General features: G+C 37.1%; 1 protein-coding gene across 1 annotated transcript in view; it reads right to left on the bottom strand.

The window, feature by feature from the left end:
- NDST4 (N-deacetylase and N-sulfotransferase 4) overlaps positions 1–25,154 on the bottom strand; it is a 376,202-nt gene that overhangs the window by 151,474 nt on the left and 199,574 nt on the right. The window contains 2 exon segments of the mRNA XM_043973174.1: positions 5,807–5,935; positions 9,942–10,127. Coding sequence (XP_043829109.1) covers positions 5,807–5,935; positions 9,942–10,127 — 315 coding nt within the window.

Below are 25,154 nucleotides of genomic sequence, written 5' to 3'. Positions count from 1 at the left end.
TTAATAGAAGACGATTGAATTCTCATATCTGCCTCTAGATTTAATCTCTTCTGATTTGTTGTTTTGGCTGAAATATACGAAGAAAATCCAGTTATATTATATATTACATGTATGTGTGTGTATTTATGTATGTGTATATATATATATATACTGACTGTCATATATATAATTAGAAAATGGGGCAATATTTTAATAGACACATAGTGGTCTAGTATTACTATGAAATATTTTGATCTCATGGACCTACTGAAAGGGTCTAAGCAACCCTCAGAGGTCTTCAGATCTCAATTTGTGCATGATTTGTCTATAGTGTCTATCTTTGGGTATCTCTAGGCAAGCTTCTTCTTTCCCATCATTTTTAGTTTAAAGGACAGTCATTCTCTGACTTTATGGAAATGTGATGAAGTAAATATCATTTGCATCATCTTGTATATTATTAAACCCATAACAAAATATTTTCGATAAACCTACAATGAGCTTGCATACCAATAATTTTTTTCAGTTACCAAAAAAATAATCATTTTTGTCTATCTTCACAATACTCACATGACATAAAAAAAGTACCATGGTATTTGGTAATTTATCTCAGGATTATTTCTATGTGATTATCATAAAATATAATAATTATAATGATGACAATATGTTGTACTTTAAGATTTGCTAAAACTTGATGAATATTATCTCATTCGATCTTTAGATATTCTTAATTTACTTCCTTAAAGATATTATCTATTACTTTTGTTTTGTCTTCTGTGGTCAAGCAGAAAAAGTTCAATCTCTCTTCTACACAACAGGTGTTTTTATTTTCCTTTTCAAAAAAAACACATTTCTGCTTAAAGTTTTGAGTTCCAAATTGTATGCCTCCCTCCCTCTCCTCTCCCATCCCTGAGAAGGTAAGTAGTCAGATATAGATTATGCACATGTAGTTATGTAAAACATTTCCATATTAGTCATTTTGTCTAAGAAGACTCAAAGAAAATGAAAGTGAAAAATAGCATCCTTCAGTCTGTATTCAATCAATATCAGGTTTCCCCCCCCCCCCAGGAGGTGGATAGTATGCTTCATCATTAGTCCTTTAGGGTTGTCTTGGATCCTTGTATTACTGATAATAGCTAGTCATTCACAGTTCTTCATCAAACAGTATTGCTGTTACTATGCACAACTACATAACAGTATTTGAAATAATGGAAGATACCTATCATATCTTCCCTAAGTTTTATCTAATTGGAACTAAACATGCATAGTGCCTTCAACCAATTCTCATATGATAAGAATTCCACACATTTCATCATATTAATTGTCATCCCCTTGATTCTTCCCAGTTATTAATGTTCTTAAAATATGGCACTTTGAACTAAATACTATACAAAAAGTGAAGTTTGGACAGACTGGTACAAGGCGGTTATAATCTCCTTATTTCAAGAAGCTATCCTTTTCTTAATGGACATCCTAAAATTTTCTCATTTACCATACCACATTGTTGACTTGTATTAAGCTTGTAGTCCTCAAAGATCAAGGGCAGATAGGTGTTGTAGTGGATAGAGTGCCAGGCTTGGAGTCAGGAACACTTATCTTCTTGAATTCAAATCTGGCTTCAGATACTCACTAGCTGTGTGATCTTGGACAAGTCACTTAACCCTGTTTGCCTCAGTTTTCTCATCTGTGAAATGAGCTGGAGAAAGAAATGGCAAACCACTCCTGTATGCCATGAAAATCCCAAATGGGGTTGCAAAGAGTCTGCCAAGATTGAATCAACTAAACAACAACCATGAAGACTGAAAGATCCTTTTTATCTGAATGAATTAATTTCTAGACAATTTTCCATGATTCTTTACTTGTGATTCAGTTATTGTGAATCAAGATATAAAAGTTTACATTCATCCCTATTAAATTTTATCTTATTCATTTAGCCTGATAACAATCCTGTCAAGGTCTTTTTGACTCTTATTCTTATCTGAATCTAATCTTTTATCATTCCATCTTTCCTTCTGCCTTGTGACACCCTAATCCTGTTGTTTGTCCCCACTATTATTTAGAATTATTCTACCCTTCATTTCCTTGCCTAGCTATGCATATCTCCCAACTCCCACCCCAGGAACTTCCTGCTCTTTCTTTCCCTGATCTCTTGATGAACTAGTTCAATTCTACCCTTTTCTCTATACTCAAATTCCTCACACCTTTCTTTTATCATAAACATGCCTTGACAAACCTCAGTCTTAGATTACTCCCAGGCTATGTTACCATGATTCCTATTCATGTGCTGCTGAGTGATGTGAGGTGAGGAAGAAGGGAAAAGAGGGAGCTCTTAATTAATGTCTTTGATGAAGTATGAGGCAAGGTTTTCAGCTGAGAATGTGTGTGGAGGGATGAAAAGTCTTGGAAGGAAGGCTCACTGTGGTGAGTGGGATTACAAATTGAATAACGAGGTATAAAGACATCTGCTGTTAGCAATAAGAGCCTTGTTATAATTGTATAACATACATTGATAATGGACCCAGTCAGTATAGTTTCATGTTTTGATCCAGCTTCCTTGGTCTTTTACAATGCTAGAGCTTTTTTATGAGATCATCTCTAATATTCTTTTTCTATATCTTGTATGTACATAGTTTGCTTGTTGTCTCCCCCATTAGGATAGGAACTCCTTGAGGGCAGAGGTTTTTTTAGACTTTCTTTGTACTCCCTCTGGTTAGTTGTGTCTAGCATATCATAAAGGCTTGTTAAATTGCTGTCATTCACTGGCAAATTTGAAAAGCATGTCAGATGTGCTTTGTTCACATCAATGATTACAGTATTAAATAGCATAGGGTCAAGCAGCAATGCTTGGCACACTTCATTAAGGACCTGCTTTGATGGTGATCAGAAGTATTCATGATTATCCTTTGAGTTTAGCCATTTTTTTCAGTTCTGAATTGATACAATTATATTATGAAGCTCAGCTCTATCTCTTTTCTCTTATGAGAAAACCATAAGAGCTTTTACCAGTTGCATTGCTAAGATAAAGCTACACAATAGCGATTGCATTTTTCTGATCCATCCAATCAAAAAGGAAACAAAATTCATCTGACATTAATCATGTGGTCCTGATAATGTCTTTCTGTGCCAATCACATCTTTTCCTAAATGTTCATTCACTATATCCCTTTAATAAGACATTATACAATTTTCTCAGAAATATTAAATTATATTTACTGGCATCTAGTTTGCAAACTCTATTCTCTTCCTAAAAAAAATATCAGGACCTTTACCTTACTCAAATCCTGAGGCATCTTTCAAGTTCTATATGGTTTTTCAAAGATCATTCTATGCCTGTAGCTCAGCAATCATTTCTACCAAGTTTTTCAGTCAATAAGGATATGCTTGATTTGGGCAAGATGGTTTTAACTCACCAAGGGCAGCTAGTTCCTCTCTTATTAGACAACCTTACTCATATTAAGTATAATTGCCCATTAGCCATTTTTATTCTGTCCCTTCCAATACAATGATTATTCTTCTTGACAAGAAAAATAGAGTCAAAATAAAAAATTAAGTACCTCTGTCTTATTTGTGTCATTAATGATCATTACTCCACCACTCATTACAACCAACATTTATTAGGTATATGTAAATATAAAGAAACAAGCAATCCCTGTTCTAAGGAGTCTTAGATTCTAACCACCTTGAGCAGTGTTTCTATTTCTTTTTTGATCTCTTTGTTCTTCAGTATAGCTTGGAAGAAAACTTCTAGAGATCCAACTTCACATTTGGGGAAAAGGTTACTCACATACATTAATTACCAAAGGTCAAACAGCAGAACTAAGGGTTTTTGTTTTTTTTAAACTCAGAGCTCTTGTCTCCCCATCCGACATTACTGCTACTACATGACACCTTCCTTGTTTTAGAATATAATAGTTTTCCAACCTTGAATTATTATTATATGTCCTTATTATGTTTCAGTCTCACATTTAATTAGCTGACCTGTGGCCTCCTTATTTCTCTTTTTCTGACATTAGAGTTTTTGGGAAATTTCTTGTCACTACTTATTTCCTGGTGATTCATTTTTTTCTCCTTATAAACTTACATGCATTTGTCACCCAACTCAACTATCATTTAACCCCCTTAAAAATTTTTAAGCATTCCAATTAATTAGATCTACTGTAGCTTTTGTTTAATCTCCTGTGGTGTTTCAACACTGACAAGATAGCTACAGATTTGATATTGGTATGACTTACTTTCTTTGAAAAATGACAAATTTATGACATGAAATAGTATTTCATACTGTGACACTTTGAAGGACACATTACTCCATAATTTGGGCATTCAGTAGACACTGAGATCTCCAAGGTTTAGCCTCTCCCCGGGAAAATTCTAATGAGGTGAATTTTATTCAGGCAAATTTGAAAACATTCTTCAGCTAATTTTGCCTGAAATGAGTGGCTGCTAGTATAGCTATTATATCTTTGAAAATCTTTAAGTACATGATTAAATGTCTTTAAAAAAGAGTATGTCACAAACTAAAAAATCAAACAAACAGGCAGCAGCTAGTTGCCACAGTGGATAAAGCACTGGTCCTAGATTTAGGAGGACCTGAGTTCAAATCTAACCTCATACACTTGACATTTACTAGCTGTGTGACTCTGGACCAGTCACTTAACCCTCATTGCCCCACCAAAAAACAAAACAAACAAAAATTTAAATTCCCTAGTAAAAATACCATACCATCATACAACAGATATATAGAGCTAGAAGCAATCTTAGAGAATAGTCTTAGAGAATTAGTCTAACACCATAATTTTACAGATAAGGAAAGGGAAGATTAAATGGATTGCTCAAGGTTCACACAGGTAGTAAATTTCAGAGGTGGGATTACTGAGGTCGATTGAGAGATCTTCCAAACAATCTAGTATTCAAAGATAATTAGATTAGAGATGTAATTACATGACAATAATTTTATAGGGAATCACCTATAGAAACAGATACATAGAGATATCTGAAACCCTAAGTATAGGAATTAATAATTTAAGTTTCCTATTGATGTCAACTCTTGCTCACCCGGTCTACAATTGCCATGTAGCCACCCCAGCACACATATTTAAAGAAAGGGGTTCTCTTCTTCTCTACAATGCTTTGAGAAATATATGATGGGGCAGCTAGATGACGCAGTGGATAGAGCACCGGCCCTGGAGTCAGAAGTACCTGAGTTCAAATATGGCCTCAGACACTTAACATTTACTAGCTGTGTGACCCTGGGCAAGTCACTTAACCTCAATTGCCTCACTTAAAAAAAAAAAAGAAAGAAATATGTGACATTAGCAAACTTGAAAGACAAAGAATGATGAGGAAGGTTGTATAATGAGAGGCTTCAGTTAAGAAACTCAATCCATGCCTAAAATAAGTTTCCTGGTGAGCAAGTAAACTTTCAAGTCCTGGCATCACCACCACCACCACCATCACCACTACCACCACCAGCACCCTCATCACCATAGTAACAGTAATGACAATATGCAGGACTTAAATAAACATTCGAAGTTTGCAAATCACTTTTCATGAATTAATCTAACTTGGCATTTTATTAATGAAGCATCTGTCATGACAGAATCATAGGAATCAAGACAATGTGAAATTGTATATTTGATTGTTCTATCCCTTGGGGAGAACAGAGCTCTGAACTATTCACATGCCTGAGGCTCATGAAGAGGGTGTGTTACTGATTTCTACAGCAAAGTCAATGTTTCCCACCCACACTGCTAGAATAGACACACACTGATATGGAACTAAGTAAAGTTCAATTTGATGTTATTACTGGAAGCAAGCACGAGAGAAATACATACGGGATTTAAAAGGATAGTGAGAAAAAGTTCCCCTCCTTGGATACTTTTGTCCAGTTCTTGAGGTCCTCCTGGGTATTCCTTATAGAAAATTGTGTGGGTGAATAATCCACATGTCTGTCGAGGGAGCACCTAAGGAAGCAGAAGAAGAAGAAAAAAAACAAGTATGCAACATTGAAGTGTTTTGCTTGGGTGTGCCATCACTGCCCATTTCTTTGGAGTCTGCACACTGAAACTTCGCTGTGAGGATTTCTGGGTTGCTACAGCTGTGGTGTTATTGGAAAAACCAGTTGATTTAGGGAATGATTATGCAGATGTTGGATAGCAGCAGATGCCAACTGCAGGGCAGCCGTTTGCAAGATATTCACGCATATCATTCTAACCAATTTCACACAGCAGCACCATTTTTACAGGATTATGAAAACAGCTCTTAACTTTAACAACATTAGTTTATTAAAAAATACAGCACCATACAACTAGAATATTTTCACTCTAGTAAAAGCTATTAATTCCTTATTTCTGAGATACAACCTTGAACTGTATTTAGTTTCAAGCATGCAAGGAAAAAAAAAATCATTATTTCTTCCACCTTGGAATTAAAATATGTCTCCAGGAATGAAATATATATTAGGCCTGAAATGATTATGGATCGTTCATATTCTTTGGTGAACTCCTTTGCATACATGAAGATTAATAGGTGAAAAAAATTAATGATCCTCTATGTCGAATTCTCCAAAAACATTTATTATCATTGTGATAAGAGTCATCCAATTGTACTCTAATTCTTTTAATTACCAGAAGGGTTTGGTCTCTCTCCTTAAATTCAAAGCAAAGACAACCTAGGAGTTTGGTAATTCAGTTCTTTTTTTTTTTTTAATGGATATTTTATAGCTAGTCAGCAGCAGCTAAATAGTGAAGTGGAGTGCTGAACCTAGAGTCAGCAGGACCTGACTTCAAATTCAGACATTTACTAGCTGTACGACCCTGGGCAAGTCTATTTGCCTCAGTTCCTAATCTGTAAAATGAGCTGGAGAAGGAAATGGCAAAGAAAAATGCCAAAAGATCCAAAAACGGGGTCTCAAAAAGTGGAACGTGACTGAAACAACTCAATCCAACAATAGCTGGTCATATATGCCAATAGATTACATGGAAAAACAAAAGATCTTCCAAACGTTTATTGAAAGTGACTTAGATAAATGCCTGGGGACAACTGACTCATGCTGTAGAAGTACATGTGCACCTTTTGAAAGTATCCCAAATATGTTTTTATGTATAAACTGAATTGTTATGGAGACACATACTATTATTTTTTTTTACTAAAGCATTCTCCTCTGCTCCTCAACAAGTTATTTGTAATTCAGTAATTAATGTTTTAACACTAACAAATATTTCACAAATGCCACATACTTATGGGAAATCATATATGTAGGGCTTAACTTGAGAAGACTTAACTATGGCTGAAAGAATATATTCTCATAGTGATTAAGCATATTTTGTAAAATCATTTTAGAAAAAAATCCAAATGAAAAGCATCTCTAGAAGACAGGTATATGATTCATTATTCAACTTTTCATGTCAAATTTCTGTTTTATGTAAAGGATTTAGTCATTTAAAACTGGGCTTCATGAAATGATACCTGAAGTTATTCTTATGGATAACCCTGGATAAGGTGGTTAGATAAGCAACCTTGGCTAGCATTTGGAAATTTCAGAAATGCAGGTGTGAGAAGAGGAGCTATGGGGCTGTTCTAACATCTCTCCTTAAGAATATCCTTCTTAGGCTTTGAAAAAAGTCATGAAATGTAATATTTCCCAGGTAGAGATGCATGTTTTTAGTTTGTTTTTTTCACAGAGAGAAAGGAGTTTTGTTTTTTCAACTAGAGAGGTATGCGTAAGTATATCATCTATATCATCCTGATTGTTTTTTTTTTCTTCAAACAATTGAGAGAGGGAGAAAGTAGGAAAGAGAAGGCTTTACATCAGGAAAAAAAAAAAGCTGTGGGAGCATCAATATTAAATCAATCCATGGAAAGACACACAAAGACCTAAGGAATTTATTTGTCTGGGGAAAAAAAATGCCTCTAGAGTGTCATCATCCAGCACAGTAACTGCTCAAAGTTCGTTCATGTTTAACTTTCAAATAAAGAGGAAGACTTTTAAAAATGATAATTGAAAAAGAAAAACATTAAAAAAATTTTGGTGAACTTCAACCTAACACTGGCCATTTAGATTTCAAGAAAGCCCATGCTTTGCAGCTGGAACCACCATCTCAACACATAATAGTCAGAATATTTGAACTACAAGGGCAGTTCTAATGAAGTAAAGAAACCCTTTTGAGGTCTGATTCTACAGAAAGAAAAAGAAAGAGGTGACAAAGTTTTAACAACATCACTATTAGAAACAAAAGACAATTTGCTACTATTGCTAAGATAAAAGCCGATCAAGTTAATTTGTATTGAATATATTGCCAAAAAAAGGAAATTTAATCTTTTTTGGCTGCGCAATGAGGATTAAGTGACTTGCCCAGGGTCACACAGCTAGTAAGTGTCAAGTGTCTAAAGTCAAATTTGAACTCAGGTCCTCCTGAATTCAGGGCTGGTGCTTTATTCACTGTGCCACCTAGCTGCCCCCTTGTTTTTGTCTTTTGTTTTTTTGTTTTTTTATATTTTAAATTTATTTATTTTAATTTATATTTTTGTGGGGCAATGAAGGTTAAGTGACTTGACCAGGGTCACACAGCTAGTAAGTGTCAAGTGTCTGAGGCCGGATTTGAATTCAGGTCCTCCTGAATTCAGGGCTGGTGCTTTATTCACTGCATCACTTAGCTGCCACCAAAAATAAGGTAATCGAACAAATTATAGAAAAGAATCTTTGGCATAGAATAGGGATTCATTTTCAGTATCCCTTTAAAAGTGTCTGTAAACATATTTACATGTGTTTTCTAAATATTCAAGGTTTATCATATTCCCAAACTTAATTTGAGAATAGCATTTGGAAATGAGCGGTGTCCTAAGCAACTGAATTGATCGAAGAATCAATTTTGCAGGCATAAACAGAAAATGTGCATGTGAGGAACTTTGAGTGCATCCTTTGGAAAAATACTTTGCTTAATGGAATTTCCAAAATAGATAATTATAACTCAAGATCCATGATGTCACCTTTGGGTTCCAAGGAATCATTTTAAACTGCATATAGTCTCCTCATTTCTAAGAACCAAGAAGGCACTAAAGCATCTCAGCATCCTTTATGATGTTTTTTATTCTCTGCCAAAGATGACATGAATGGATATTTCAATATAAAGTATAGTACTAATAATAGGGAAAGTATGATTCCATTTAAGCAGGCATCGTGGTCAAGTGACAAAGTTGACAGTGCAAAAAACTCTTGGGGAGTAACAAAGAACTGTTCTCTAGCAGGCTTGAAGCCCACTGCCCTACAAATCACTGCCAAATGGTAGTGTTTTCCGTTGCCATTGATAGATACTCTGAGTTCCTCATCTGGATGCTAGATCTCTGAGGAGGGTCTGGATAAATTGGCAGTGGCTTCAAGGAGACACTGTTTGTTCCTTGTAGAGAGAACACCCAGAAGATTTTGGGATGAACTTTCAAGCATCCTGGAACACCGAGGAGTTCACTAGAGAATGCTTAACCTCATAGACCCACAGGTCCTTAGATTTAGGGGTGGAAAGGGGCATAAAAGATATCTAGTCAACCTCCCAACCCCTAGTCCCCACTTTAGAGAGTGAGGCCCAGAGAGGAGATGCCATACAGTTAGCATGTATCAGAAAGAGAATTTTAATTCAATTATTCCGACTCTAAATAAATCATTTTCTCCCCACTGTACCACACTGCCTCCATGGCACTGATGATGAAGACTGTGGCCTAGACAAATCCCTTTTCCAACACACTCATGGGGAAAGAGTCTTGAGCTCCCCAAAACCTCTCTGTGGTCTAGGAATATCAAACCTTGTCAATTAATGGTCCAAGCACAGATTCTAGGTACAACTTTCCCTCTACTTGCTAGTTGGAGTTGTTTCTCATTCCCCAAGGCAGAAGGTAAGCCCTGAGAGATAATGCAATATAAATATCTCTTCAACAACTGCAGACCAAATTCATTCTATGGGAATAGCATGTTCTCACCATAATGCCATTGTGGATGAAGCCTCGTCTGTATCGTGCAGGTTTAAGATGTGGATACTCTTCTGTGCTTGTGACCTGGATCCCCCAAACTTTCTTCCAAGCTTCATAAAGTTGTATGTGGACTGGGTAAACCCCTGAGTGGTGTGGGGCCACCGCATAGCCCATGTTGATAGGAATTCCATGCTCCTAAAATAAATTCAAAGGGACACGCTTGAGCTTGGTCAAATACATTGATTTTCTGTGAGCCAAGAACAACATAATAACAACATTTACATAGCACTTTAATATTTGCAAAGTTGGGTAATGAGGTTCTTATCTTTGGTTTACAGATAAGGAACCTGACATTTTGAAATCTTGATCAAGTCAACAAGCATTTATTAAATACCTAATATGTGCCAGACATAATGTTAGGGATTTCCCAGTCAAAAAAAAGTGTGTGTGAGTGTGGGAGGAATAGTACCTGTTCTTAATGTGCTCAAAGGGAAATAACATAAAATAACTGTATAAAACTATTTAGGGGGCAGCTACGTGGTGCAGTGGATAAAGCACTGGCCCTGGATTCAGGAGTACCTGAATTCAAATCTGGCCTCAGACACTTGACACTTACTAGCTGTGTGACCCTGGGCAAGTCACTTAACCCCCATTGCCTCTCCAAAACAAAAAACAAAACAAAAAAAACCAACAAACTATTTAAAGGATAAATTAGAGAGTGTCTCAGATGGAAGGCACTGGTACTGAGTGCAAGGGGCTAAAATTCTAACTAGTCTGTTTAAAATCTAATGAGTGGTCACCAATAAATTATAAGCTTAAGCAAGAGTTAGACTTTTAAGCATTTATTAAGGAGAATAAGAATTTGGTAAAGAGAAACAGAAAGGCCTAAATTTATCTATCTATTAAAGGGAGAGTGCATTTCTAGCTCCCTTCTCCACCAGAGTCCTGACTAAAGAGGCGAGTGCTAGCCTCGCCCCTTCTTCCTCCCTCCAGCAAATGTCACTTCCTGATGCCAAAGAACTGAATGTCTTTCCTTCAGACGCCTTCTCCTCATGGTGGAGTTTTGCTACAGTAAGTCTCCAGCAGGTGACGTCATTCCAATCATTACACAAGACAGGCAAAGCCTTCTCATATCAGGTGAGATTTTAGTTGGGACTTGAAGGGAGCCGTGGAAGCCAGAAAATAGAGGTGAAGGGGGAGAGGATTCCAGGAATGAGGGACAGGACATAGAATGTCTTGTGTCTGGATGTGCAGAGTACATGGAGGTGTAAGAAGACTTAGCCATGCTCTCCTACCTAGTGAGTGTCAGAGTATCTGATAGAGAGTTTAAATCTAGGTTGCCGGAGTCCAAGTCCCATCCTCTGGTCACTTTACCACAAAAAGTAACTAACCTCAGCTATATAGTCAATTCTACAGGAAAACTAATAGACATGAAGTTAAACTATTTGGGATTTGAAAGTAACAACAACAACATAAAATGGAAGGCAGTTTTATGAGGCCCATTAAATGGATTTGGAGCTTTCAAATTTTTTCTTCTTTCTATGACTTGCCTTAAATGGGATATCTGGTTTATAGAATTTCCTTATTGGAATGGGATTCATCAATCGAGGTTAAGGAATGCAGTGCTTAGTCATCTCTGACAGCTCATTGGATCAATAAACAGAAAACCAAACATGTTGACTTGATGATTGCCATTTCTACGTGTAATTATGCTCTTCCCAAGAAGGGAATTCAAGGTGATGCAATATGCAAGCAGCATATGTCATCACATATCCACAAAATCTAAGTAATATGCACACATAAGCTCAGAAAATAGACCCTCAGTATTTCACAAGACATCATTATTCTTCTTCCCTTTGAGTGTCCCTCATTCTATAGCCCTACTCACTGCTGTTTTAAAAAGACTACATGGTTTTTGACATGTATTACTATCAATGGCTCTGTAGAGACACAGAATGATAGAATCAGTGCTATGAAATGAGCTTGATTTTCAAGGAGATGAACTTCTGTGCACTCAAGGAGATGAACTTCTCTGTGTATAAGGGAAAAGTGTTTCATACCAAAACTTTGATAGTTTACTCAAAGTAAACTGTAATAATTCCAGTAATGCTAGATTATTTGGCAGCTAATTCTTTTCTGTACTACAGGACACAGCAAAAAACCCATATGTACACAGAGGATCCGAGATCTAGAGTTTGAAGCGACCTCATATGTTTAAGTGTGGGTCATCCCCATCGGCCAATGCTTGCGTGTCCTCCATGATTTTACCCTATCTAGTTGGTATCTAGTTTCATAGCTGCTCTCAAAGGTTGAAATATCTTTTTTTCTTACTATTGTCATATATATATATATAAAACTTCTAAGATATGCATCAGAAGGCGGCATCTCACAGAAAATGAGACTGCTCATTCACTACGAACCAAGAATGTGGGGATGTATAGTTCCTTCTGTCTGAAAAATGATGCAGATGGAGTTGTTGGATAGAAAATTGCTCTTTTCCTACTTTTAAAAAATTGTGCATATGTTATCCAGACCTGATTTAATTGGTATATATGTTTGTATATAATATGCATACATATACACATATGCACACATATGTATACACACATTTATACATATGCATTTGTAAATTTACACACTTTTATACAAACACACACATATTTGACTTATATTGACTTTACTGCTCATGATTCGAGGCATTCTATCTTCCATTACTCTGAGACTTTGCAATGGTATTATTTTTGGAATACCTAGTTTTCTTTAAGGCTCAGAGCAAATGCTACCATCCACATGAATTCCTTTCTGATCCTCCTAACCTACCAGGTCTCCTGGCCCTGCCTCAGTTACTTTCTATTTTTCAATCTATCTTACATTTAGGTGTATTTATCCACGTTGTCTTCCTCAGCTAGAGCGGGGCTTTTTAAACTTTTTCCACTTGCAACTGCTTTTGCCAGAGACATTTTTACGCAGTCCCAGGTATACAGGTATATAAAATAGGTTTACACAACCTTTACCTGTTGCCAAATTTTTCTCAACCCCTACATTCAGTGACACAATCCCATAGGCTGTCTCGACCCACATTTTTAAGAAACTAGGCCCTAGAAGTGCAATCTTCTCAAAGGCAGGGGCTGTTTCACTTTTGTTTTTGAATATTTAGTAACTTCTACACTGCATGGGACAAACAAGGCACTAAAAACGTCCTTTGACTACATGTGTAGGGAACATCCAGTATATAAGCCCAATCCACTAATGAAACTTGGTTACTATCTGTAACCCATCTTAGGAGGTTGTCTTGATTCAGGGTTAAGTGACTTGCCTGTGGTCCCATAGCTAGTATAAGTCAGAGGTGAGACTTAAATACAGATCTCCCTGATTCCCAAGGCGGGTCGCCTCTCTCCATTAGGCCTCTTGACCTTTTGTTGGGGGACAAAATCTTTTGTTTCCTTGTAACCCTGGAAAGGCCTTCTCTCTTGTTGTCTGTCCCTCATTCTCAAAAGAGGACCAATGACATCATGAGAGTGATATCTTATATAAATAACTTTGATGATTTTAGGAATAAAACTTGAATATTCTGAAGATAAGTACAAAAAAAGTCCATGTCTAGTACAGCGATTTTTTTTTTCTGGAGCTCTCATTTTAATTCATCATTTCATATTGTGCTTCAAATCCGAGGGCTAGTAAGTTCAGGAAGTATGAAACTGTTCCAGACATAAGAAGACATAAAACAGATTTGTAGAAGGAAGGGAAATATCAAGCCACTGTATCTCTTCAGGAAAAAAAAGAGATTTCTCTTTTGGCAGGTGTTAAAATGAATTGTAGAACCTTCATGAAAAATCAGGTGGTTTAAAAACAAAAGTAATTGATTTGGTGAGAAGGGAGGGAGAGGCAGTTTAAAAAAAATATTACATTTATTGATTTCTATGGCCTAAAGGCTTTGATGCACAGAAGGTCATTTTATGACAGTGACAAGTAATGCTCAAACACAATGGTAAATCACACTAGATAATTATCATTTCTTACTTCTTGCACCTAAATTATATCATAAAGAGGAAAGGATTCCTTTTTCTTTTCTTTTTTTTTTTTAACCCAGTTACCATGCAGGTTAGTTAAGATTAGAATTCTTTAGCACCTACTGATCAGGGATTCATATATCTTTTTTTTTTTTTTAATAAGGGCAATGCAGTGACTTGCCTGGGATCACAGAGCTAGTAAGTGTCAAGTGTCTGAGGCTGTATTTGAACTCAGGTCCTCCTGAATCCAGGACCAGTGCTTTATCCGCTGCTCCATTTAGCTGCCCCAGGGCTTAATATATCTTTCACTGGCTACCATTGAAGACAGAAATATATCATTATTTGGAGAGTTCCATTGAAAGCTATGCATACTATAGTTCCTAGAAAATAATAGTTGTTAATTAATACTTTTTAGGGCAGCTAAGTTGTACAATGGATAGAGTACCAGGCCTAGAGTCAGTAAGACTCATCTTCCTGAGTTTAAATCTCGCCTCAGATATTTACTAGCTGTGTGACCCTGGGCAAGTCACTTAACCTTGTTTGTCTTAGTTCCTTATCTGTAAAATGGCAAATTACTCCAGTATCTTTTCCAAGAAAACCCAAATGGGGTCATGAAGAGTCAGACTGCCAAAAAACAACTGAACAACAGCAGCAAAATGCTTATAGATTAAGAAGGACTTAAAGTTGACTTGCATCAATAAGATTTTCTAGGAAGTAAAAAGAAGTTCAGAATATTCCCCTATAGATAAACAAAAAAGGAAATGGGGAAACAAACAAAACAAAACTATGAAAGTAAAAAAGCTGACTTTGGACATACCAGGAAAACATTCCATAAAGAACCAATCCCTTTCCCCACTATAAAACATAAAGGCCAAGGAACAAAATGCAAATCTTGTTCAGCAATGACTGTCACAACCAATTCCCATTTCCCTAATGACTCTTTTTTTTTTTTTTTTTTTTTTTAATTGAGGCAATTGGGGTTAAGTGACTTGCCAAGGGTCACACAGCTAGTAAGTGTTAAGTGTCTGAGGCCAGATTTGAACTCAGGTACTCCTGACTCCAGGGCTGGTGCTCTATCCACTGCGCCACCTAGCTGCCCCTCCCTAATGACTCTTAATGACTTTAGGATAGCTGAGAAAACATTCATCTTTTGACACTATCCTGGGTCATGAGATCATTTTTCTCTCTAATTACAGGAGCATTCTTAACCTTTTTTGCATCATAGAAAACTCTGACAGTCTATTGAATCATATAGACCCCTTTGCATAAAAACGTTTTTAAATACATATGATAAGATACACAGAATTACAAAGGACCTATCATAAAGAACTATAATTTTCGAAGCATAAAAAAGTTTCTAGACTCCATTTTAGTACTTCCCCATTTGACTAAATTCTACGAAATCCCAACTAGTTGAGGAAGAAGGTATTCTAAAATAATAATGATGGGGATGATAACAATAACAACTAATATTCATATAGTCCTTTAAGGTTTTCAAAGGGCTTTATATGTGTTTCTTGTTTGATTCTCAGAGTAACCCTGCACTAATAATAAAATGGGTGCCATTATACCCATTTTATAAATGAGTTATTTTGTTGTAAAATCATTTCAATCATGTCTGACTTTTCATGACCCCATTGGGGTTTTCTTGGCAAAGATACTGGGGCAGCTTGCCATTTCCTTCTCTGGCTCATTTTACAGATGAGGAAACTGAGGTAAACAGGGTTAAGTGACTTGCTCAGGATCACAAAGCTAGTAACTGCCTGAAGCAGCATTTCAACTCTGGTCTTCCTGACTCTCCTTACAGCTCTTTATTATACTTTGTATCACCTAGATAGAATCATTTTTAAACTATCCATTTATAGATTACCATTTATTTTTGGAGGCTTAAATGTAATAAAAAGAAGACTTCAACACTCAAATCAACTATTAAATGTAATTAAATATATTTTGACCATTATTTAATCTCCTTTTACAATTCTACTTCAGCTCCTTTCAGTTCCTCATGGTTATTTTTAGTAGGTATTTGATATCATGGAAAATACTATATCCATAGATGGTTTCAGAGATCAGTTCCTTGGAGGGTTGATGCTACACGAACAGTAATATTTTGTGTGTGTGTGTGTGTGTGTGTGTGTGTGTGTATGTGCCAACAGGACTTCACCTTTTCTCAAATCTACAGGAAATATGTCACTTTCATGGAAATATGGACCATGCACATGGCCACTGCTGTCAACCTGTCAATGCTAAGTGTAGGTTAAGTAGCCACTAGGTCATTTCTGTCTATCAGGAGAGCCAATGGAGCAATATCTGCCTAATCATATATGAGTGGGGATAACAAGAATTAGCTCATAGTTGTCCTAAAGCTGTGGAAAGTCTCTGAACTAGAACTAGACCTGAAAGAGTACCAAGAATCTAACAAAGAAGGGTATGTTTTGGAATACAGACCTGGAGTATGAAATCCAGATCATATGGCCAAGACTTTGTAGGGAAGGAGGCCACAAGAAAATATCCAAGTACGGCCTCATAGTCTAGAAGATGTGAGTTCAAATCCTATCTCTGACACATTTTGGCTCTTTGAACCAAGGTGAGTCACTTAATGTCTCATTAACCTCTGGCAATTTCTAAACCCACAAGTGGAAGAACAGTTGCCAGTCTTCAGTGGTAAACAGGGTTCCTGGCTGCCTTTCCCTTTTCCATCAAAAATCTGGGAAAATGAGAAATACACTATGATAAATTTACAGCTGAGGAAAAGACAATGGACAGAGCATATGGATAATTACTATTTGTGTTTCATCTGATAGCAATGATGATAGGGTAGGATAAGGGAGTTGCTGACCCAGTGGCATGATGTTGGTGAACTCCTCACTTAACCTTCCCTTTAAGCATTCAAGTGTAACTTGAGGTCAGAGATAATGTAATGGTGTCAACTGTTAAAAATGCCAAGAACTGTCTCTATTCATAATATTGAAAACACTAGCTAATAAAAGCCAACTTTAGAATAAAATGCCTATGGAATAAGTCATTCATTAGCAGGAAATGGGTAGACAAAGCAGTCAATACTATACAATACCAAAGAGGAAGAGACCAATGGGGTTATTATCATGATAATTGAATGTCTTGAAATAATTCTTTGTCTCAATGAATATGCAATTCACATGTCATGACACTGCCGGGGATGGGAGACAGGGGAGGGGGCACACAATAGTAGAACATTGGAAATAAAGATAGAAAAAAAATTAAAATAATTATAAAAAATGAATCCTTACAAAATTAAGATTGCTTTATTCACACAACACAATTTAATACAAAATAATATAACATGTTCCCATTCAAAAAATGAATGGAATATTCAGCATGCATTATGTCTGTGAGTTAAGAATAGATATTTTTCAGTCAGAATGGAGGGAGAGTATAATTCAATTACCAAAATAATCTAATAGTATTTTCCAGCATTGAAACTTCTAAATTAAATATTATTTTAAAAAATACTAGTCATCTTTGTTACTTGAAATTAGAAGAAAAAGACAATTTATCAAGGATTTAGAGCTAATACAGCCCTCAAGAGTCATCTAATCTAAGGAAGCAACCAGCCAACAAGTATTTAGTAAGCTCCTAGCATTATTAAGCCAAGCACTGGGAATTAAAAGATGAAAGACAATCCCATTCATTTAATATATTAAAAAACACACAAACAAACAAAAACCTATGTCTGGAGAGATCCATCAGCTTGCTCAAGGTCATACAGGTAGAGCAATCATTCCAACCATGGTCCTCCTATGTCATACCTAACAATCTTTACACTTAACCATGCAAAGCCATTCCCTGGAATTAAAAAGAAGCTGACAAAAACAAGGGATAATGCAGTCCTAACGCACAAAATTTTGCCCTAATGGATTTAAGACATTATTATGATCTCTTAAGAATGTAACTATTGCCAAAGTGTGACCTTAGAACTGTGGAGAATAGAGCCCATTATCTATTTTGCCTCTTAATAGAGTCTGAGATTCATATAGTCAACTCCACGAATGATCCTAGCACCATTGATTTTGCACTGTGTCTTTGAGGCTGAAATTGTCTTGTGTTTTCATAAGTGATAAAAGCAATGGAATACCTGACCCTGGAAATTGACTAGGTCACTCCTGCCACTTTTTGGACTCCAGCCTAGTAAATGGTGACAAATCTCAAGTGGGCTCTATGGTACAAATGGATTTTTCTTCTGAAAAAGAAATGGCACAGAGGTGGAGTTGGTGTTGTATTGGTCACCCTTCACAATCCTAAATAGAACTGCTTTGGGAGAATGAGCTACCCTCATTTCAAGATTCCTGACCCTGCCAAATGCTAATGTGGCTGCCTTGTGTTAAAAGGGGGACCTTAGAGAAAGCCCAAAAGCCTGGTTTGGATCCTGCCATTGGCTCTGATTGAACACTTCAATAAATTCTGAGTTGCAAAAGTAAAGACGGAGAATTGTTTATACTCAGAAATTTGATTTTATTGATAGCCAGAGAGTCATTCTTTCTTCTTTAAAGATTTACCTAGCAAGACTTCCTGGAGATTCAAGAACTAAATTCCTGAGCATAGCTTTCATTGATGCCCTTGTAACCACTGAAAAAAATCAAATAGTATTCATTGATAAGAGGGTATTCCTAAGAGTTTCTCTCCTCTTTTGAATGGAGATTGGTGTTAGATAATAGGAGAAGCTTTTGCAGGCATATAGAGTACCTCCTCTCCACCATCCCTTAGTTTCTGGGTGTTTTTTCTGCCTTCAGATTTTTCCTGCATGTTTTTTGGGGGCAAATAAGATAAGGAAAGAGTTAGACCCAAGCATCCTGTTGGCTATGCCAGCCATAGAAGGCAACCGACCACTCTGAAGCACAAAATTTGAGACTCAGACCTAAAACCTGAGTGCAAACTATTATTGGTGAGTCAGGGCTTCTGTGATTCATCAGGTCTATAGCGGAAGTAGTTTCTGAGGTGACTTTAGAGTTGGTTATCATATTTGGAGGGCTTTGCATGAGACTGGAGGACAATTTCCCTTTTCCCACAGCATCACCTCTCCACATTTGATAAAGGCTTCTGACCCAAGAAAAAGTTATCCCAAGTCACTGAACTCCTGACCCCAAAACATTGAGCCAGGGAAAAATGGGAAGGACAATGAGAGGAAAGTTTTCATTTAGGAAAATGTGCAGAGACAGTTTTCTTGTTCTTTTTGTTTTATACAATAAAGCGTATATGGTCTCAGGATGACTTTGTGAAGTGATTGAAAAATACAATGTTGGTTGAATTAGACTCTCTCAAAAACAGAATAGGGGAAGGGTGACGAAGAGTCATATTGAGAATAGGGATTGCTTCAGTGTTTGTATTCCTATCACTGAGCACATAAAGCACACCAGGGCATAGTAGGTGCTTAAGAAATTGATTGATTTTAAAATGTTTCAAAGCAATATTCCACTTTCTTTTCCCTCACCTCTAGATCAGCATGGATATGCCACCTTACCAGCCTGGAAAGATTAGGGTGTTAAGAGGGGAAGTAGTTTAAGAGTTTTCAGACAAGACAAGCAAATCAGTTCTTTGGTGACAGTGGGGCAAGAATGAAATTACTAGGGCCATTGGCAGGTACTACTCTGGCTAGCAGCTGAATGATCATGACACCCAAGAAGCTAGATGGCACAGAGGATAGAGCAGTGGGTTTGGCTGTAGGAAGACCTAAGTTTAAATGTAGGCTCTGACCCTGACTGTCTGTGTGATCTTGGGCAAGTCACATAACTTCTGTTTACTTGTTTCCTCACCTGTGAAATAGGGATAATGAAAGTACCTAACCTCACAGAGCTATTGGGAAAATCAAATGAGATAAGATTTGTGAAGCATTTAACATAATACTTGACTCCTAGTTGGAGTTTAATAAATACTTCTTGCCTTCCTTGACTAATTAGTTAAATGAGTTTATGTTTGCATAGGTAACAGAAGTCAGGGTAATGAGCTATGTGTGGGCAGCTAGTGATGCACTAGAACCAACCAAAGGCATACTTATGTGGTGAGTAAATGTAATAAAGGTAGACTGATGTACAAACTCTGAGCTAGATCAGTTTATTAGCAGTGATTTGTACAACTGTTAACAAAATGGGTCAATCTGGAAACCTGAGCAAAGCCAGTGACTCCAGAGAAAGAGGCTACCCTCCTTATTAAAACAAACAGTATAGAAGGGGTCTTAGGAGGCTTAGAGAAAAGATGGTAGGTTGTAAGGTTGAAGAAGGAATATTATGACTGGCTATACTGAAAAAGGTGGGTTGGCATTCAGGTAAGGAAAAGTATGCCTCTCTCTAACAATGAAGGAATGGGGCCCATCGATATCTTGTAGTCTTTGCTAGGGGATTACAACCAACAGACTTGCTGTCTCCTTGGAAGAGATAAAAATTCCCTTAACTACACAAAACAGGAAAGGACAGAAATCATATCATTTGGGAATGGTAAATTTGTGGAGCTAACCAAGTATCCATGAAGTATCCTAGGGAATACCAGCATGAGAGATAATAACCTTCCTTTTAAATTAAAATAACTTTAAGGGGCAGCTAGATGGTGCAGTGGATAAAGCAACCACCCTGGATTCAGGAGTACCTGAGTTCAAATCCGACATCAGACACTTGACACTTACTAGCTGTGTGACCCTGGGCAAGTCACTTAACCCCTATTGCCCTGCAAAATAAATAAATAAATAAATAAATAAATAAAACAATAAAGTAACTTTAAAGTAGCTCAGTTGGATTCCTGAGCTCAACTCAAGCAAGGTGGATACATAACCAATTATAAAATTAAGACAACATAAATTACCTATGCTGTAGAATCAATACGGTAGAAATCAATATGGAAGAAATCAGAGGTAATATTAATTTTGATTTTTTTCACACTTGGGCCACATCAATATTCACATCCTCATAAAAGTCTGTCTAGTGGGGAAAGTGATTTCAGGCCTCTGCACAAACCCTATTATTCAATGTCTTTAATCTGGAAGAAATTTGCATGCCCAGAGACTTAACTGCACAGTACCCAACCTACAAGAAGCACTTAGTCAATGCTTGTTGATTAGTTGATGTTCTCCACATTTTCAGTTTGGGGTTGATCTGCAACAAGAATCCCCACTATCATGAAAACTTTGCACTTACTGATACTGATGAAGACAAAGACAAATACAAGTGGCCTGAGTTATGTTGCTTCCCCTCCATTTCTAAAACCTACATTAATTATTTTCTGAAGCTCAAATCTCTGTTCAGTTGCAAATTTGCTGTAAGCAAAAAATGTCAATTTCCCAACACACCTTTCTCTTTGAAAGCTACCGTCTCATATAAGTGTATACAATAGATATACCCTAAATGTACATACTACTGTCTATTAACAGAGATAGAGCTTTGAAATAGCTGGACAAGTATTATTTTTTACGTGTTAAAATCATTTTTTCTCCCTTTCGAGTGGAAGAGTGCCAACACTTTCTTTGGCAGTGCCAAGCTAGAAGATGCATCAATTACAGACACATTGAATGCTTCTCTGAACTTTTTTTGATCCTGTCACAGGACGACAGCTGGAGCTGGATTCTGCACATTTATCACCTTACAGAATTAGAAAATTTGCATAAACCTTCCTTTAGCAATGAATATTTTTTCTAATATTATTGTTGAGGCAGACCAAGATTTCCCCTAGGAGACTTTTTTTCCCTCTGCATATGTGTTAGTTTAAAACATTTTTTAAAAATAAAGACTCCATTTATTTGGTATGTATGTTTGTAATCTCCCTGGTTTTCAATTCTTCCAAGATATTCTTTAAAATGAGGCATCAATATTTCATCCATCCATGGAACGTGATGATTTTTTAAAGAGTTAGTCTAAATTGCATTTCTGGATCAATTTCACTAATTTTCCTTTAAAATAATTAATTATATGTTATATATTACATAATATATAATAATTAATTATATTAATAATAATAATAATAATAATAACTATGCAGAAGTCTTACTTTACTTTGGCCAAAAGTCCACTTAAATGTTTCTAAGCATAACTAATTATAATCCCTGAGCAAACGGATGAAAACAGTCACATGATTTTAAAAAATTCTCTCAAATGTTTTTTCTATTTCATCTGACATACTTAAAATCTTCCTGTCTCTGTGTTTTATCCTAGTAAAATATTAATATAGGATCATAGATTTAGAGCTGTAAGGAACCTTTTAGTCTAATTCATCCACCTTTGTTATCTCAGAGAGGTCATGCAATTTATTAAGAATCATCAAAACATTAAGTGTCTGACATCTCAAACTGGATGCCCACTATCCACCTTAAACTCTCAACATATCTAAAACTGAACACATTATTTCCTCCCTATGCCCTCCCTCAGCACTTACCTTCTTTATTACTATTTAAGGCAACACCATCCTGCCATCCCTCAGGTTCACAGCCCATCTCTCACCTCCTGTATCCAAATCTATTGCCAAGGCCTGTCAATTTCACCTGGGCTATCTCTTGACCATATTCCCTTCCCTCCTCTGACTTTGCTACCACTGAACAAATGCCCTCATTGCTCTACCCCTGGACTATTACTATGGCCTGCTGGAAGGTCTACCTGACTCTAATCTCTCCATTCCAATCCATCTTTCATTCAGCCACTAAAATGATTTTCCTAAAGTACAGATCCAAGCATGTCACCCCCATACCTTACTCAATAAACTCCAGTGGCTCCCTATTTTCTTTAGTATGAAATAAAAATATTCTGTTTGGCTTTCAAAGCCCTTTATAACCTGCCACCCTTGTGTTTTTTCAGTCTTCTTATACCTTGCTCTTCATCAGATACTCTTTGATCTATGGACACTGGCCTCTTTGTTCTTCCGCAAACAAGACATTCTGTCTCTGGACTCCAGGCATTTTCTCTAACTGTCCTCCATGCCTGGGATGCTCTCCCTTTCTGCTCTGCTGAATGACTTCCCTGCCTTCTTTTAAGTCCCAACTAAATTCTTATCTTTTACAGGAAGCCTCCCCAATCCATCTTAATTCCACTGCTTTCCCTCTGTTAATGATTCCTATTTATCTTGTATATTTTTTGCTTTACATATATTTGTTTGCATGTTGTCCCTCATTGCAAGGATTGCAAACTCCTTGAGGGTAGAGACTGGCTTTTTAATGTGATTTTTGATTGTTTTTGTAACATTAGTGCTTAGCACAGCACCTGACACCTAAAAGGCACTTAATGTGTATTTACTGGGGCCATCTCCAGTCATCCTGATGGCACTGGAGGAGAGAGTGAGGTTGGTGACCCTACACAGCCCTCCCTCAATTAAATCCAATTCACTTCAAGTCATTACATCACCCTGATGTCATGGTTCTCTTCCAGAATGAATAACAAACAACTAATTGACTGGATGATTGAGTCCAGACCTTTTTAACTGTGAGTTCATAACCAAATCCACTCTCTTGCTTTTTAATCTATCAACAAGCACTACACTGTGCTAGCCCTTATAGATACAAACACAGAGGGGACCATCATCAGTCATCTTGCCATTGGACTCCAATGACATTGGAGGAGAGAGAGAGGCTGATGACTTTGCACAGCCCTGCCTCATTTAAATCCAATCCACTTGCAAATCAAGGCATCAGCCTCCCGATATCATTGGTCTTCTTTAAGAATGAAGGACAAATGCCAACATATACAAAAATGAGGCATTCCTGCCCTCAAGGAACTTATGTTCTATGAATAGAAATAGGTCACCATCACAAGTAGCAAGCAGTATTATAGAAAAAGTGAAATGTAGTTCTTGGACAGAGAAATACTGATTCTAACCACACACATTTATCTACACTGTTTGAGCAGATAGTTTGTTCTCCTTTCTTTGTCAACATGGCTGAATTTAGTTTCCTATGTTCCGCTGGTTCTGATTATCACAGAAGGAGAGTGCAAAGACTGACAGTGCAGATTACAAACAGGAAAGGAGAAGTGTTCATAAAGAGGATAAAATGACCAATCCCCAAAGATAAAGGAGAGTGTGTTAGGGTTGTCGATCCAGAGGTGGAATGAACTTCTTAGGTCTTACAGTCCAAATAGCTTGTTTTACAGTTTAGCATGAGGGAGGATCCCTGATGTGCTAGTGGATTTGTTGGCCTCATGAGGATCTAGGATTTGAATTCAGGTCCTCATGGACAGCCCCACTGCTTTTTTGACTATACCATGATACCTTGGTGCTATAGTCTGGAAAAATTTCCTGGTCACCTTAGTGAGTGTTATCTCCTTCCTTCCTAAATCACCACATATATGCTTAATAACAATAGTAATAAATATAATAAATCTTTGGGGTGTCCAAAGCACTTTACAAATATTATCTCATTTTAAACTCTGCCTCCCCCAACAACCCTGTGAGGTAGATGCTACTATCATACCCATTTTAAGATGAGAAAACTAAGACAGACAGGGTTTAAGTGACTTGGCCAGAGTTGCATAGCTAGTAACTGTTTGAAGCTAGATTTGAACTTAGGTCTTCCTGACCCCAGGTTCCACACTCTATACATTGCCATCTAACTTCCTCTTATGTATTTATATGCTCCTCATCCCCAGTTAAATGCAAACTCCTTGACAAAAGACATGTTTTTCATGTTGCCTATATGTCCCTAGGGCCAGCACATGCTTCTTGGATTGTATGCGTGGAAATTTATTTTGATTTGGGGATCCTACCTTTGGGCTGAGATCAGAAAGCCTTAGGCCCTCGGGGTCTCTTCTGTGTGGGAGGTGCTGGTGCCCCTCCCAGTCTGCTTCAGCTGAGCCAAAAAGCCCCATGGGCTGTATGAGAGCCAGGTCAGACAGCTGGGGGGAAAAAGGCCCCAGCTCCCTCCACCCTGAGCAGAGCTATCCAGAGATCCCGGGTTTGTCCAGGCCGGGCTCTGGTGTATGTAGCCTGTGCTGAGGCACGTGATGCTCGAGCGTCCCCCCAGCCCCAGCCCCAGCCCCAGCCCTGGCTGGCAGATTAGCTTGGTGTGTGGGTGCAAAAAGCCCGGAGATTTGAGGGGAGAAAAGATATATATATATATATATATATATATATATATATATATATATATATATATATATATATATATAGACTTGGAAGTTAGACAGAAAGGGGGACTGACAAGAGGACTGGAGGCCAAAGGACAAGATTAGGAGGCCGAAGGACAAGACTGACGGAGCAGAAAGACAGACAG

The sequence above is a fragment of the Dromiciops gliroides genome, chromosome 6, assembly GCF_019393635.1.
Source record: "Dromiciops gliroides isolate mDroGli1 chromosome 6, mDroGli1.pri, whole genome shotgun sequence".
NCBI classification, from domain to species: Eukaryota; Metazoa; Chordata; class Mammalia; order Microbiotheria; family Microbiotheriidae; genus Dromiciops; species Dromiciops gliroides.
Note: the sequence above shows the minus strand (reverse complement) of the source record. Positions and strands in the feature narration are given on the sequence as shown.